Here is a 13,729-nt window from a genome sequence, read left to right on the forward strand (position 1 = left end):
CAAGGACAGGACATCCTTTGGTTCCACTGTGCTCAGGAATGTTCTTACATGAGTCACCCAGGGTGACGGAGCTAGGGAACGCTACCCATGTGTAAGAACAAACTGCGAGATTGAACATTTTCACATAAAGAAGTTATGTACTTACCATAACGTTCCATGTGAGGTGTTCATCTCGCCTTTGTTCTTACATTCTCTCCCTCCCACCCCCTGCACATGTTATGGAAGAACAGGTAAGACTAGAGTCTGGTCGGGATTTTCTTACCCCTTTCTAGGGTTCATTGGTCTGTGTCCTCATTAGGATATAGTTCACCGCCCATAGGCATTACTTGTTATAGTCAGAGGATGCTCATGGATAACAGTGTGAATGTGTACGTCTTGCACCAAGGTGATGATTAGCAATCTGGTTTCTCGCAAAATAGATCTGAGGAATAGCAGGGAGGATTATGGGATATAGTCTGGTCTCGAGCTTCTCTAAGATGCAGAGCTTTGCGATGCGGCCGACTCGGAACCGAGGATCGGCTCCGAACCCGTGCGTAAGAACAAAGGCGAGATGAACACCTCACATGGAACGTTATGTTAAGTACATAACTTCTTTTTCTTTGAGTGGAACAGAACACGTAAATGTAATAGCGATTTGATTGGCCTTTGTGACAACTCTGTTTAAGTATTGGATAAGTGAACATTATCCTGTTTTCTTTGATACCCCCTAACAACTACCCTCTTCACATTTTAAGCCATTTCCCCATCCACCTTTTCAATATAATTATCATGCCTTCACCTTCCACATCTATTGTTGCAAGTCCCCATATGTTGTGCCATTTCCCTTTTGATTATCTTTTGCATAAAGTTCAGATTATTTTTGCAATTAGAAGTACAAAGAATAGGGGTGGGCAGGAATATACTGGAGGAAGCTGGTAAAGCACCCAAGGTATTGGGAACGAACAAATAGGGAGGGAAAGGTGATATAATGGGAAGAGGGCAAGTGGGTGTTTGGATTGTAGGCTAGTGATTGCTGCTTTCCCTATCAGGGGGTTGATGTTGGACTGCAGACTTAAGGGAAAGGGGAATCCTAAATGAAAGACCTCTACTTGTTGAATTTTTAAATGAATCTAGAGCAGAAGCTGCTCTTAAAATAGAAGTGCAATTAGTAGGGCATATAAAATATTGCACATTATTTATAGGAATCAGTCAGAATGTTGGAAAAGATTGGGAAGAGATTAGATGAGCAGTTTACAAAGAAACAATGGGGAGGACGTGTATGGCTTCTAAATATGCAACAACATCTAGACTATTTAGGATCTCTGCCTGGAAGTGTTTCCATAAATACTTTTATACTCCAAGCAGACACCAAAGAATTTTTCTCTGGTAGATGGCAAATGTAGGTGTATTGGAAAAGTGTTACCTGAGAGCATATGTTCTCTATAGAGTATAAGTTGGCAGACTTTAAAAATTCTTTACAGAGTACTCTGTCAGGAGTACTAAGTGTGCATATGAGTATAACTGAATAAATGTTTTTTTTTTTTCTTTGAGCTGGGATACTCCATCTAAATTGCTTAGGCAGGTTAAGGCCTTGTTAAGTTTAATTCTAGTGGCTGCCAAAAATACAGTTACCAGAAGATGGAAATCTGTCTAAACTAACTGTACTTGAAGTAGTAAATATTGTAACAGGGCAGAAAGTGGGATTTATAGAAAAGGGTAGGAGTAAATTGCACAGAAAAATGAAAATTGTGGGAATACCAGGCATAAAAATGTTTTGGAGGAGGAATGAGCTTTTACATTGTTCAAATACAGTCTTCTCTTAATGTTGCTTTGATTTTTATCATATAGAACAATATATAATGTTTGTAAGTGTGAACTTGTTAGTGTGGCTCAATTACTTTCATTTATATAAAAGTTTGCTCAAGTCACAGGTGATATTTCAGTAAAGGTATTTTTAGAAAAAGTTTATTCCGTGGCTTGCCCTCTGGACTGTAGTTTGTGTAGTAAACCCTCATGCCCTGGATCACTATTTTTCTTTTTCATCATTGTTGCCGATTTATACTTTGACCTACCCCTTTTCTTTATTTGCCATGAAGTATAATTTTTTGTTTTATGTAGCATTTGCTCACTTTCTGCTGACCAGTTGGTTCTCTTGGTGTCTGACGAGCAAAACTGTGTTGGTCCTGTCCTTTCCTCTCACACCAGGTCTTATTGGGCATCTTGGCTACCAATGAAACTCTGGTCACCTAGGGTAGTAGTTGGAGCTTTATCCCTGTACAAGAAATTGAGATGTTTGTAATTGAATACAGATTTGTGACCTGTGTAATTAACCCATTTCATACCTGTGTTTTTCTTTTGTACACTTTTTTGCTTGGAATCCCCTTGGACGGTATTATGTATTATAAATGATTTGATGTTCACAGGTGAATACTAGGCTAACTGCCTTGAAGAGCAGTTTTAAGTTTAGCTATTAACCCTGTACCTTGTTTATAAGGTGAAGACATTTGCCGTTATGCCAAACCCACCCCCATGTTTAGAGTATTACATAGAATATTGTTAAATGTTTGTGTAAATTGCATGCACAGCAGCTATTGTTGATAGCTACCCAAGTTCATTCCAAGTTTGCGTCAACAGCATTTTGTATGTTATGCATTTTTGTTCTGCTTTTGTATCACTTGAGCCATATGCTGTTGTAGAACTTGTGTCTGTACTGAAAAGGGGCTGAATCTTGTAATAATAAATAGGCTCATATTTTTCTTTATCATTTCTGTTTCTGCACCCAGTCTCTATTTATGATAAATTATGTTTAGTAAATGGACAGTTGACCTGCTGTTGAGTGTTATTTTAATGTAACTTTTACCTCCTCGATTTTTTTTAGCTGCTGATCCTAAGATTGCCAGAGCACAAAGGAATGGTATGTATCATTTCATTTTATACCATTTTTCAGTTGCTGCTTGTCATAGCTGAGGTACTTTCCCATCATTAATCCATTTTGTTTGATTTTCCAAAAGGAACATGCTACCATGACATGCATGCTGTTGAAGGGAAGATACTGACGTTCACTTCACCTGGTTTTCCTAATTATCCATATGATCCCAGTACACACTGTCAGTGGGTACTCCGAGCTGACCATAATCAGGTCATCAAGCTGACATTCGTCACCTTTAGTTTACATGAGAACTGCAAGAATGACTTTGTCACTGTTCATGACTCGTTGTCTTCTCTGGAGACAAAACTGCTAGTAGAGTAAGTACTCATCATTTGTTGCATTTCTGATGCTTTTTTATGTCCCATATTTAAGTCATTGTAATAAAAGGCCCTTTTTAGGGCCCAAATTTGCAGATTAATTCAAGTGGACTGTAGTGAGTATGAACATGGGAATACACAGCGAGTTGTGGCTGAAACTGCCTAGTTCTATGTTTATGCACAACTGTAGGCAGACTGTGTATTTAGATGGGCATTTGAATTCATCTCAGAAGGTAAGAAAATAAACAAATTGGTTTAAGTAGGAGATGAGGAGGAAGAATGGAGTAGCAATGCTAAGTGCAGTGTCTACTCCAGCGGGGGAGTGTCATAACAACCAATATTTAGTCTTAGGCCTTTAAATGTGAACCTGCTTTTGAAGACAAAAATCTGTCGTTTTTGAGTCCACTTGTATGTTGCAGACAGCTCTTCACATACCATTTTTTTTTATTTTAGGTGTCCTTTAACTTCCTTCAATGACCAACACTTCAGGGTTGCACCATTCTGCTTGAAGAATTTTCTTAAGTCAGTCCTGATCCATAATGAAACATGCCCTCTTATTCTTTTCTCCCTGTATAGCTGTTCTTCCTGCACTTGGTCCCTGTCCATGTGTGTGACTATATCATGTTCCCCTTTTCCTTCCGTCTTAGCTCAATGTATTCATGTGCTGCAAGTCCCTCCACTTTTACTTTTTTGCCTATTTTCTATGATCTTTGTCAGCAATAAAGAAATAAGGTAGAGTAGTAGCCTTGTTAAAACCTACTTATAAGAGTCCATTTCCTCTGTGAGTCTTAATTTTGTACTGTCATTATTCATTCCCCTTTTGAACCTTCAGACAATTATGATCTGAAAATGTTGTCATGGTAAACTACTCTTCTGGTGACTATCACTTTAGCAAGAAAAGTATCTGAGCTGCAGGGCCCTGTTGGTTAATCCTCCTTATTTGGTGTTTCATAAGGACAGAGTTTCACTTTGTACTAATCTTTCAATTCTTCCTAAAGTAGTATTGGACAACAACTTAAACCAGTCAGTTGAACTGCCGTTTTATTCCCAAATTTCCAAAATAAAAGAAGAGTGTATGTTACATTTATTAGATGTTCACAGTCACGTTTCTATTTGCATAGAACTAAAGATTTTAGAAAGAACGATTCATTTCTTTTTCAGGAAACAAAAGGTTTACCATTGTCCAAGGTTAGCTTATCTAAATGGCTTTCTGATTGCAGTACCTTTTATTTACACTTCCCAGAATAAACAGCTGCATGAACTTGTTAAAGCCCATTCAGCTAGAACTATTGCTGCTGCTTCAGCTTTTATAGCTAGAGTATCTATGGACAGTATTTTTGCTGCAGTCACATGGTCAAAACTCCATACCTTTATTACTCAGTACAAACTAGGTTTAGTCTCCAGGAATAGAGCTTCCTTTGGATCTATGGTACCGAGGAATGTTCTTGCTTGAGCCACCCAGGATTCAGGTTGCTAGGGACACTGTCCCATACATGAGAATAAAGGCAAGATTGACAATATCACATAATGAAGTTATGTACTTATAACTTTACATGTGTTTTGCCCATCTCCGCTTTTATTCTTACAACTCTCTCACCAACCAGCAGTCTATTCTCCTAGCAGACTGTGTAATAAATGAAGATATTTCTTTTTATGGACTCATTGGTTTCAGTAAATGGAATGCAGTAAAAGTTTCCTACCTTTATTTTTTGGTTTTTCATGTAATGTTTATGGGCCTTTTTGGCAAACTGGATCTGAGGTAAAGTAGGGGTGCATTCTGGGAAGGGAAGAGTGCCTGAGAGCTTGGTTGAAGGCCATGAGCTTTTTTGTATAAGGCCGAGATGAATAATGGAGATGGACAGCACTCGTGGAATATTATGGTAAGTACATCACTTCTTTTTTTACATTTTATTGGATGTTCATGATTAGGTTTTACCTGAATAGAAAAGACGCAAGAAAAACAGACCAATTTCTTTTCTTTGTGGACTTGAAATTTGGAAAACTAGTTGCCAAAGTAACTTTATCCAGGTGGACAACTGATGGTATCTCATTTAGTTATAAAACAATTGGGGTGTTACCTTACCATAACCAGGACAAACTCATCCAACTAGCTCCATGGCAATGTCTTACGTTTTTCTTTGCAGAATATTCACGGATGAAAATGTGCATCAGCTACTTGGGCTACTCTCCATACCTTTGTTACTCATTACAAATTGAATCTGGTCTCCAGAGGTAGAGCATTTGGTTCAACTGTGCAGAGGAAAATCCTTCCCTGAGTCCACCTGGGATTTTAGGTATCTAGGCACTCTGTCACATCAGTTGAGGATATTATGAAAATTGACAACACAGATGGGACGTAAGCACAGATATTTTTTTTTATTAGCAGCCCAAGTTGTTTCATGACCTTAGCAGCAGCTACTTTGATATGCTTAGTTAATGATAAATTAGATGAAATTAATATTCCCAAGCCCCTAAAGTCAAACACTTAATTTAAGATCTTATTGTGTAATGTAATACATTCCCTCTTAATAATCTGCCAAAAGGCATTATTTTTCATTTATGAATACTAACATTTATAGCAATAGTAGGGGCCCAGAGAGGGACGCCAGGACCTGTACCGATTGGCTAGACAGAGGGACAGAGCTGGGAAAGATGTGCAGCAGTAAGGGTGATAAAGGACAGTGAGGGAAACATACTCACGAGTGAGGAGAGTGTGTTGAGTAGATGGAAAGAGTACGTTGAAGGGCTGATGAATGAAGAGAATGAGAGAGAAGGTTGGATGATGTGGGGATAGTGAATCAGGATGTGAAGCAGATTAGGAGGAAGTAAGGACAGCTATGAAGAGGATGAAGAATGGAAAGGCTGATGGCCCAGATGACATACCAGTGGAAGCATGGAGGTGCTTAGGAGAAATGGCAGTGGAATTCTTAACCAGATTGTTTAATGAAATTTTGGAATGTCAGAGGATGCCTGAGGAGTGGAGAAAGTGTTTTGGTACCTATCTTTAAGAATAAGGGTGATGTGCAGAGCTGCAGTAACTACAGAGGAATAAAACTGATCAGTCACAGTTTGAAGTTATGGGAAAGAGTAGTGGAAGCTAGGTTAAGAAGGGAGGTGATGATTAGTGGTCAGCAGTATAGTTTCATGCCAGGAAAGAGCACTACAGATGCAATATTTGCTCTGAGTGTGTTGGAGAAATACAGAGAAGGTCAGAAGGAGTTGCATTGTGTCTTTGTGGACTTGGAGAAAAAGCATATGACAGGGTGCCTAGAGAGTTGCGGTATTGTATGAGGAAGTCGGGAGTGGCAGAGAAATATGTAAGAGTGGTACAGGATATGTACAAGGGTAGTGTGACATTGGTGAGGACTGCGGTGGGAGTGACATACGTTTAAGGTGGAGGTGGGATTACATCAAGGATCAGCTCTGAGCCCTTTCTTGTTTGCAGTGGTGATGGACAGGTTGACAGATGAGATTTTAGACAGGAGGCCCCGTGGACTATGAGTTTGCAGATGACATTGTGATATGTAGTGAGAGTAGGGACCAGGTTGAGGAGACCCTGGAGAGGTGGAGATATGCTTTAGAGAGGAGAGGAATGAAGGTCAGCAGGGCTTAAACAGAATATATGTGTGTAAATGAGAGGGAGGGTAGAGGAATGGTGAGGATGCAGGGAGTAGAGTTGATAAAGGTGGATGAGTTTAAGTACTTAGGATCAACAATTAAGAGTAATTGTGAGTGTGGAAGAGAGGTGAAGGAGAGTACAGGTAGGGTGGAATGGGTGGAGAATTGTGTCAGGAGTATTTGTGACAGACGGGTACCAATAAGAGTGAAAGGGAAGGGTCTACAAGAGGGTAGTGAGACCAGCTATGTTATATGGGTTGGAGACTGTAGCATTGACGAAAAGGCAGGAGTCAGAGCTGGATGTGGCAGAGTTAAAGATGTTAAGATTTGCACTGGTGTGACTAGGATGGACAGGATTAGGAATCAGTATATTAGAGGGTCAGCTCAGGTTGGACAGTTTGGAGACAAAGCAAGAGGGGCTAGATTGCGTTGGTTTGGACATGTGGACTATGAGTTTGCAGATGACATTGTGATATGTAGTGAGAGTAGGGACCAGGTTGAGGAGACCCTGGAGAGGTGGAGATATGCTTTAGAGAGGAGAGGAATGAAGGTCAGCAGGGCTTAAACAGAATATATGTGTGTAAATGAGAGGGAGGGTAGAGGAATGGTGAGGATGCAGGGAGTAGAGTTGATAAAGGTGGATGAGTTTAAGTACTTAGGATCAACAATTAAGAGTAATTGTGAGTGTGGAAGAGAGGTGAAGGAGAGTACAGGTAGGGTGGAATGGGTGGAGAATTGTGTCAGGAGTATTTGTGACAGACTGGTACCAATAAGAGTGAAAGGGAAGGGTCTACAAGAGGGTAGTGAGACCAGCTATGTTATATGGGTTGGAGACTGTAGCATTGACGAAAAGGCAGGAGTCAGAGCTGGATGTGGCAGAGTTAAAGATGTTAAGATTTGCACTGGTGTGACTAGGATGGACAGGATTAGGAATCAGTATATTAGAGGGTCAGCTCAGGTTGGACAGTTTGGAGACAAAGCAAGAGGGGCTAGATTGCGTTGGTTTGGACATGTGCTGAGGAGGGATGCTGGGTATATTGGGAAAAGGATGCTAAGGATGGAGCTGCCAGGTAAGAGGAAAAGAGGAAGGCCTAAGATAAGGTTTATGGATGTGGTGAGAGAGGACATGCAGGCGGTTGTTGTGAAAGAGCATGATGCAGAGGACAGGAAGAAATGGAAACATGATCCGCTGTGGCGACCCCTAACAGGAACAGCCGAAAGAAGATGATTTACAGAAGAAAGGATGAAACCTAGCTTATAATCTTCTGCATATTTGTTTATCCATCCATGTTTTATGGCAGGAAAAGAGCCAAACAAATATTAAATAGCAAGGAATCCAACACAGAACCCTGAAAGAACCTAGCAGTTAAATTAGAAGAAAAAGAACTTGATCCAAAAACTGCCACAACTTTTGTTATTAAGCAGCCATTCCATAATCCAGGTAATTATAGATTTAGTTTCTCTTACAGCAGTACTGAAAATTAAGATGTATGGCAAGGTATCAAAAGCTTTAGCCAATTCCATCTGCACTGCAACGTCAGACATTTATCCATTACATTAGTGATATGATAAAATTCAAGTCATTTCATTAAGGTCAACAGTAAAGCCATATCGATACAAGTAAAGTTTGCCACTCTATTCTGTACTAGGATTCATCTAGGCACTTTTCATAACACTCCTCCAGTGTAGATGTCAAACTAAAAGGATAGTAAATATTCAGATCTGTTTTATTCTGTATGTACGAGTTACTGCTGGTTTCTGCATCCAAGAAATAGTACAAGTCTTGAACAAGGAAATGAGTGTGTGTAAAAAAAAAAAAAAAAAAAAAAAAAAAAGTGCCATCAGAGCTCATTAAAGTTATCAAAAGTCAAACTTCACTTGTGCTTAACATTTTAAAGGAAAGTCTATTTTCTTTATCATTGGTTATATCAGAGAAATGCTTATTAAATGCATTAGCCGTGCCCAAATGATAGAGCCATTTTAATTCAGTTGTCATGACTGGGTTAGGTGTCGTTCTGTGAGATTTAATATACTTGTAATACTATTTTTGATTACCAGATGTAGCCAACTTTATTTCAGACTTAGTTTTCCTCAAATTCTTGTTTGAAGAGCCTTGGTTATTTTATTCAACTTTTATTATATTTATAAAAGATCTTCTTTACATTGGAAATCTATAAAGTGTTGTCAAAGACTTGTTCCACCAGTAAGGACATTTATTTTGTGATTTATTAACAATGATGGTATACTTAACTAAGTCAACAACTTTTCTAAGCTGTTATATCTACATCATTCATGTAATGACTCAGCAATCCCATCTGTCATATTAATACCAAACTGTAATATTGCTATAATTATGTATTATCTTCTTAAACTATAAAATGCATTATAAACCTAATGTCAAAACTTAAGGAATTGTGATATGATGATCCTAAAAGGCATTCCAACATTTCCTTTAGGTATTAAATTGTCTTTAGACAATACAAAGTCTGATATACTATTACTCCTAGTATTAACCATGACCAGTTTTGTTATATTATGAAAACTGTCAAAACATTTTTTTGAATGTTCATTCTTAGTAAAGAATGTGTTCCAGTCAATATCATCATAATTGAAATCACCCAGAAGTATTAATTTTCTCATGTGTTAATGTGGTATCAAGTTTCTTTAGCCTTGTTTGGTTTTCTGTCACATGCCACTAACCTTACTGAACCCATGGATTTAAGTGGATCATTCCCTAACAGTTCATTAGATATAGCCGAGAAAATAGTTCAGATGGAATATTGTCGCTAATCAAGATTAAAATACCACTTCCACTTAGACTGTCTTAAACATTTAAATTTAAAATTCTGGAAAGATAAACTGAATATTTCCAACCTTCTGTTACCAAATCGTAATTACCCTAAGTGCTAAATTGGTTTGTCAATTTTATTTTCTAATCTGTGAGCATTGCAAAAATAGGTAATGTATTTATTTGCACCCTCAAAATGACCGTCTCTAATGCGACTTTCTTATGTTGATAGATCTTTCATTCCTGTTCTCATACATGTCAGAGGGTCTAAAAATGCTTGAAAGAATCACCAGATGTGATGTTGTCAGTCTCGTCTTTATTCTCACTGATGGGTTGGATCCATTCCGTCTCAGCTGTTACATAAGCTCAAGGTCCTCAGCCTAAGCTCATGGATAGATTTCCCTAACCATAATGCAACTCTGCTACTACCTCAGGTCTCGTTTGCCGCACAGCAAAGAGGTTCCAGAAGCTTTCTCCGGGCTAAGTATTTTCAATTTTTATTCATCCTTCTATATTTTTGCATTATTTTTACTTGTATTTTGATAGTTTCTCTCTTTCCTTAACTTAAATAGTGTCAGTGTTTTCTATCCCTCTTATCACCTGTTTTAGTTAGAGGGTGTTAAACTTGTCTGTTGAAGTTAGAGGACGTTATGCCCCCCCCCTCCATCGTCTGTTTTAGAAGACAAGTACAAGTTAAAAAAAAAATCCATATTTTTTTGTGCTCTCCATCTCCTACTGGCATGTTGGTGCACGTGTGTACTTTATTTTTCATTATTATATTTTTTTCCTTATTGCTGTTTTCCTTCACTATGTCTCTAAAACAGGAAGGAAAACCTCTAGGATTTAGTGTGACAAATATGGGATGATGATGCATGCCTCTTAGCAATTCACACACTTGCTCCATATGTCACGGCTTTAATCAACAAGCGCTTATGGAGTGCAAGAATAAACTGATATTGAAGGGCTTACTAAAACCCCCTTTCAGAGGCAGTTTTTCCAGTGTCCTCTAAGAGTTCTTAAAAATCCCTGAAATGGTCATCTTCAGATCAGAAATCCACTTTGGAGCAGAGTCAGCAAACTCCTTGAACGCTACATCAATGGGCCCATACATTATCCCAGGATGTCTTCTAAACAGCATGAAACTTGACCTGTCAGGCCCTCTGGAATTGTTTAACTGTAGCCTCCAAAGAGGTTTTGTGTCTCATGAATAGAGAACAGCAGTAGTCATCACTCTGCACAAATGTGAACCACCTACGGACCCTGGAAAGTACAGATCCATAAGCCTCACTAGTCTCGTATGCAAAGCCATGGGAAGAATTATCATGGAAATGATCTATAATATAGTAAACCTCGAGAGACTGCACCCAACCCAATTTGGTTTAGTTGAGGACAGGTTCTGTTCAACCTGGTGGACTTCCTTGAGAAGGACACCAAAGCGGTGTATGAGGGCAAAATGGTTTACACTGCCTACCTTGACGTGGCCAAGGCATTTGACACAATACTCCACTCTGGCTTTGTTGGCAAACTTAAGAGATTAGGTACAAACCATTGTCACCTGGTGGCTAGCCAGCTGTCTCACAGGCAGGATGCAGGAAGTCGGAAATGAAGAGTCTACCTCTACAAAGAGGCCAGTACAAGTTGTGAGTCCCTCATGTTTTTTTCTGGGACTGTTCATTTTTGGCATTTATTTCTCTGAAGTCAAGGCAAATGTCAATGGCCTATGGCTGACAAAATTTCCAGATTGCAAATTAGGAGCTGTCATTGAATCACACACTGACACAAATATTTTCCAGGAAGGGTTGACTGAGACAACAACTAATGTCAGAGCTATGGACTAAAACTAAATGCCAAGAAGTGCATTATAGTATTCCTTGGGAAGTCATTCAACCTTAGTAACTGTCATATTGACAACACACCAGCCAGGGACTTAGGAACACACACTCTGTAATCTAGCCTGTGACCATCGTGTCTACAGTAGTGAGGAAATCCGTCTGTGTTGTGCAACTTAAAAAGAAAGGTATAGCATCTGGATCCCAGGAAGTCATTGTTCTACTGTATTCGGCATTCATCAGAGCTGTCATAAAGTACAGTGCCCCATATGGTATGTACCTAGCCAGGCAATATCCAGAGACTGGAACGTCCACAGAGTTTCCTCACTAGAAATATACAGAGCATAAATAATGTGTCCTTTGTAGACTGCCTTAAGGCACTATCCCTATATTTGGTCTTCTACAGGCTATTGAGGGGAGATCTGTGCCTGGCATACAGGGCATTGTCAGACCCCTCTCTGGACCTCCCATACAGCCACAAAACATAATCAGAATGACCCATTCAAAAGACTTGAACCTTGCCTCTGATATAAGTAGGACTTGGTGGAGTGACAGATATGTATTCCAGAGGTTACCCAGTCTCTGGAACAGGCTCCCAATCCTTGTGAGGCAGAGTTCTTCCCTACCCCAATTCAAGTGCAACTTGTACAGTTGGATGGGGAACAGGAAATTAATCCCTGGTTTGGCATCTATGTATGTAATGGACACAGGCATCCTGTAAAAGGTTTATCTCCCAGGCCCCACTTGTAAATGTTTAATCTCCCAAGCCTCTGCTTACACTTAGAGATTTGGGATGCAGGGCTAGGTTTAAAAATGTCCTTGTGGTCATTATCCTAGTAAACCTCTATGAACGTATGACATCTTTTTGAACTTGCCTGTCAGGCTGATTTTTATGGTTCATTACATGAGACTGTTTTACTCCTTGCTCTAACATCTGCAAGAAGAACTGCAAGCTGTAATGGTGAGGGCAGCCCTGTCTAATTTTTCACAAGGACAGGTTTGTGTTGCACCCTACTCCATTATTGATGCTTAAATTTGGTGTGAATTTACCTTGAATCAAGACTCAGTGTCCCAGAGAGGTTCTTCCACATCAGTGTTGCAGTAGTCATAAGCTATGGGATTTCCAGTATACCAAGGCCTTTAATTCTTACCAGTGTCATGTCAGTTGTATGATCCCAACTCAGACATTTGCCGCCTGTCCAAAGGCCATAGTTCAACATTGGTCTGAATGCTTTTCACTGCGCTGGTTATACTGAGCCTTTCATAAAAGTACTCTGAGGTTCCTTTTCTTTTATATTGTGTTTTGAGTTCGTCATCCAGGAAGGCGTTTGTGACCATGCTCAGTTATATTCATCAGGCATTTGTGCCAAAGACTATTTGTAGTAATCCGTCTTCACTTTCCATTTTCCCAAGTTGTTGACCCCAGGGTACCATTACTGAATCCACCTGCCCCGAGGTACAGCCGCTGTTTGAGAAAAGGCCAAAACATTGATGTCTGATACTGCTGCTGTCCAACCTTAGCTGGACATCTCTCTCTTGAGGTGGATATAACTCTGAAGACCACCCAGGGAGAAAGACTGATGTCCTTCTATTCCTGTGTTAGAATATTCTTAGTGTGGGATTCTGCACCTCAGGCGACGAACGTCGGTTTCTATACAAAAGCTTAAGCCTGGCTGCTATAGGTGTGTGGGATGTCACATGTAGGGCCATAAACCAGGGACCTTAAATGTGACATCTGCACTCAGAGCCCAGAACTGTGCAGCCGCAGACAACGCCACATTGATCGGTTCATGCCTATACTCGACTTCTAAAAAGCTAAGTACCCCATTGGGGAATTTTCCGTCTTTTTGCTTGAGCTTGGTTAGCTGTAGATGTCCTTCAAGAATGCAACTGCAGAAATAACATATGGGTTGTCCTGCCTCAGGCAGCCCTCGGTCGGCCGGATTCCAAAGTCTGGGTCCGACGTCGGCTGATGTCTCATTTCTCTCCGTCAGAGCGGCTGGAGTATATAAGCATCAGCCCATGCCATTTTCTTCAGTCTTTCTTGCCGCGCGGTGCCCGAAGCAGAAGCAGTTCGCAAGTGCCGGTCGGTCAGCTCCTGTATTCTTCGAATCCGAAGTCATCAAAAAAGCTAAGTACCCCGTTGGGGACCTTTTCTTGCCTCAGCCGATGTCAGAAATTACTGAAAAAGTTAACAATTGTCTGTCTTGTGGTAAACAAATACCTCATAAGGATTTCCACTCTTACTGTCTTCCTTGCCTTGGCCCAG

General features: G+C 39.9%; 1 protein-coding gene across 1 annotated transcript in view; it reads left to right on the top strand.

The window, feature by feature from the left end:
- The window catches only part of ST14 (ST14 transmembrane serine protease matriptase), a 1,989,024-nt gene that overhangs the window by 190,923 nt on the left and 1,784,372 nt on the right, over nt 1-13,729 (top strand). Inside the window, exons 5-6 of the mRNA XM_044081090.1 lie at nt 2,858-2,893; nt 2,991-3,225. Coding sequence (XP_043937025.1) covers nt 2,858-2,893; nt 2,991-3,225 — 271 coding nt within the window. The remainder of the gene's footprint in view (nt 1-2,857; nt 2,894-2,990; nt 3,226-13,729) is intronic.

Source organism: Protopterus annectens, chromosome 8.part0, assembly GCF_019279795.1.
Source record: "Protopterus annectens isolate FY-2018-M chromosome 8.part0, PAN1.0, whole genome shotgun sequence".
NCBI lineage: Eukaryota > Metazoa > Chordata > Ceratodontiformes > Protopteridae > Protopterus > Protopterus annectens.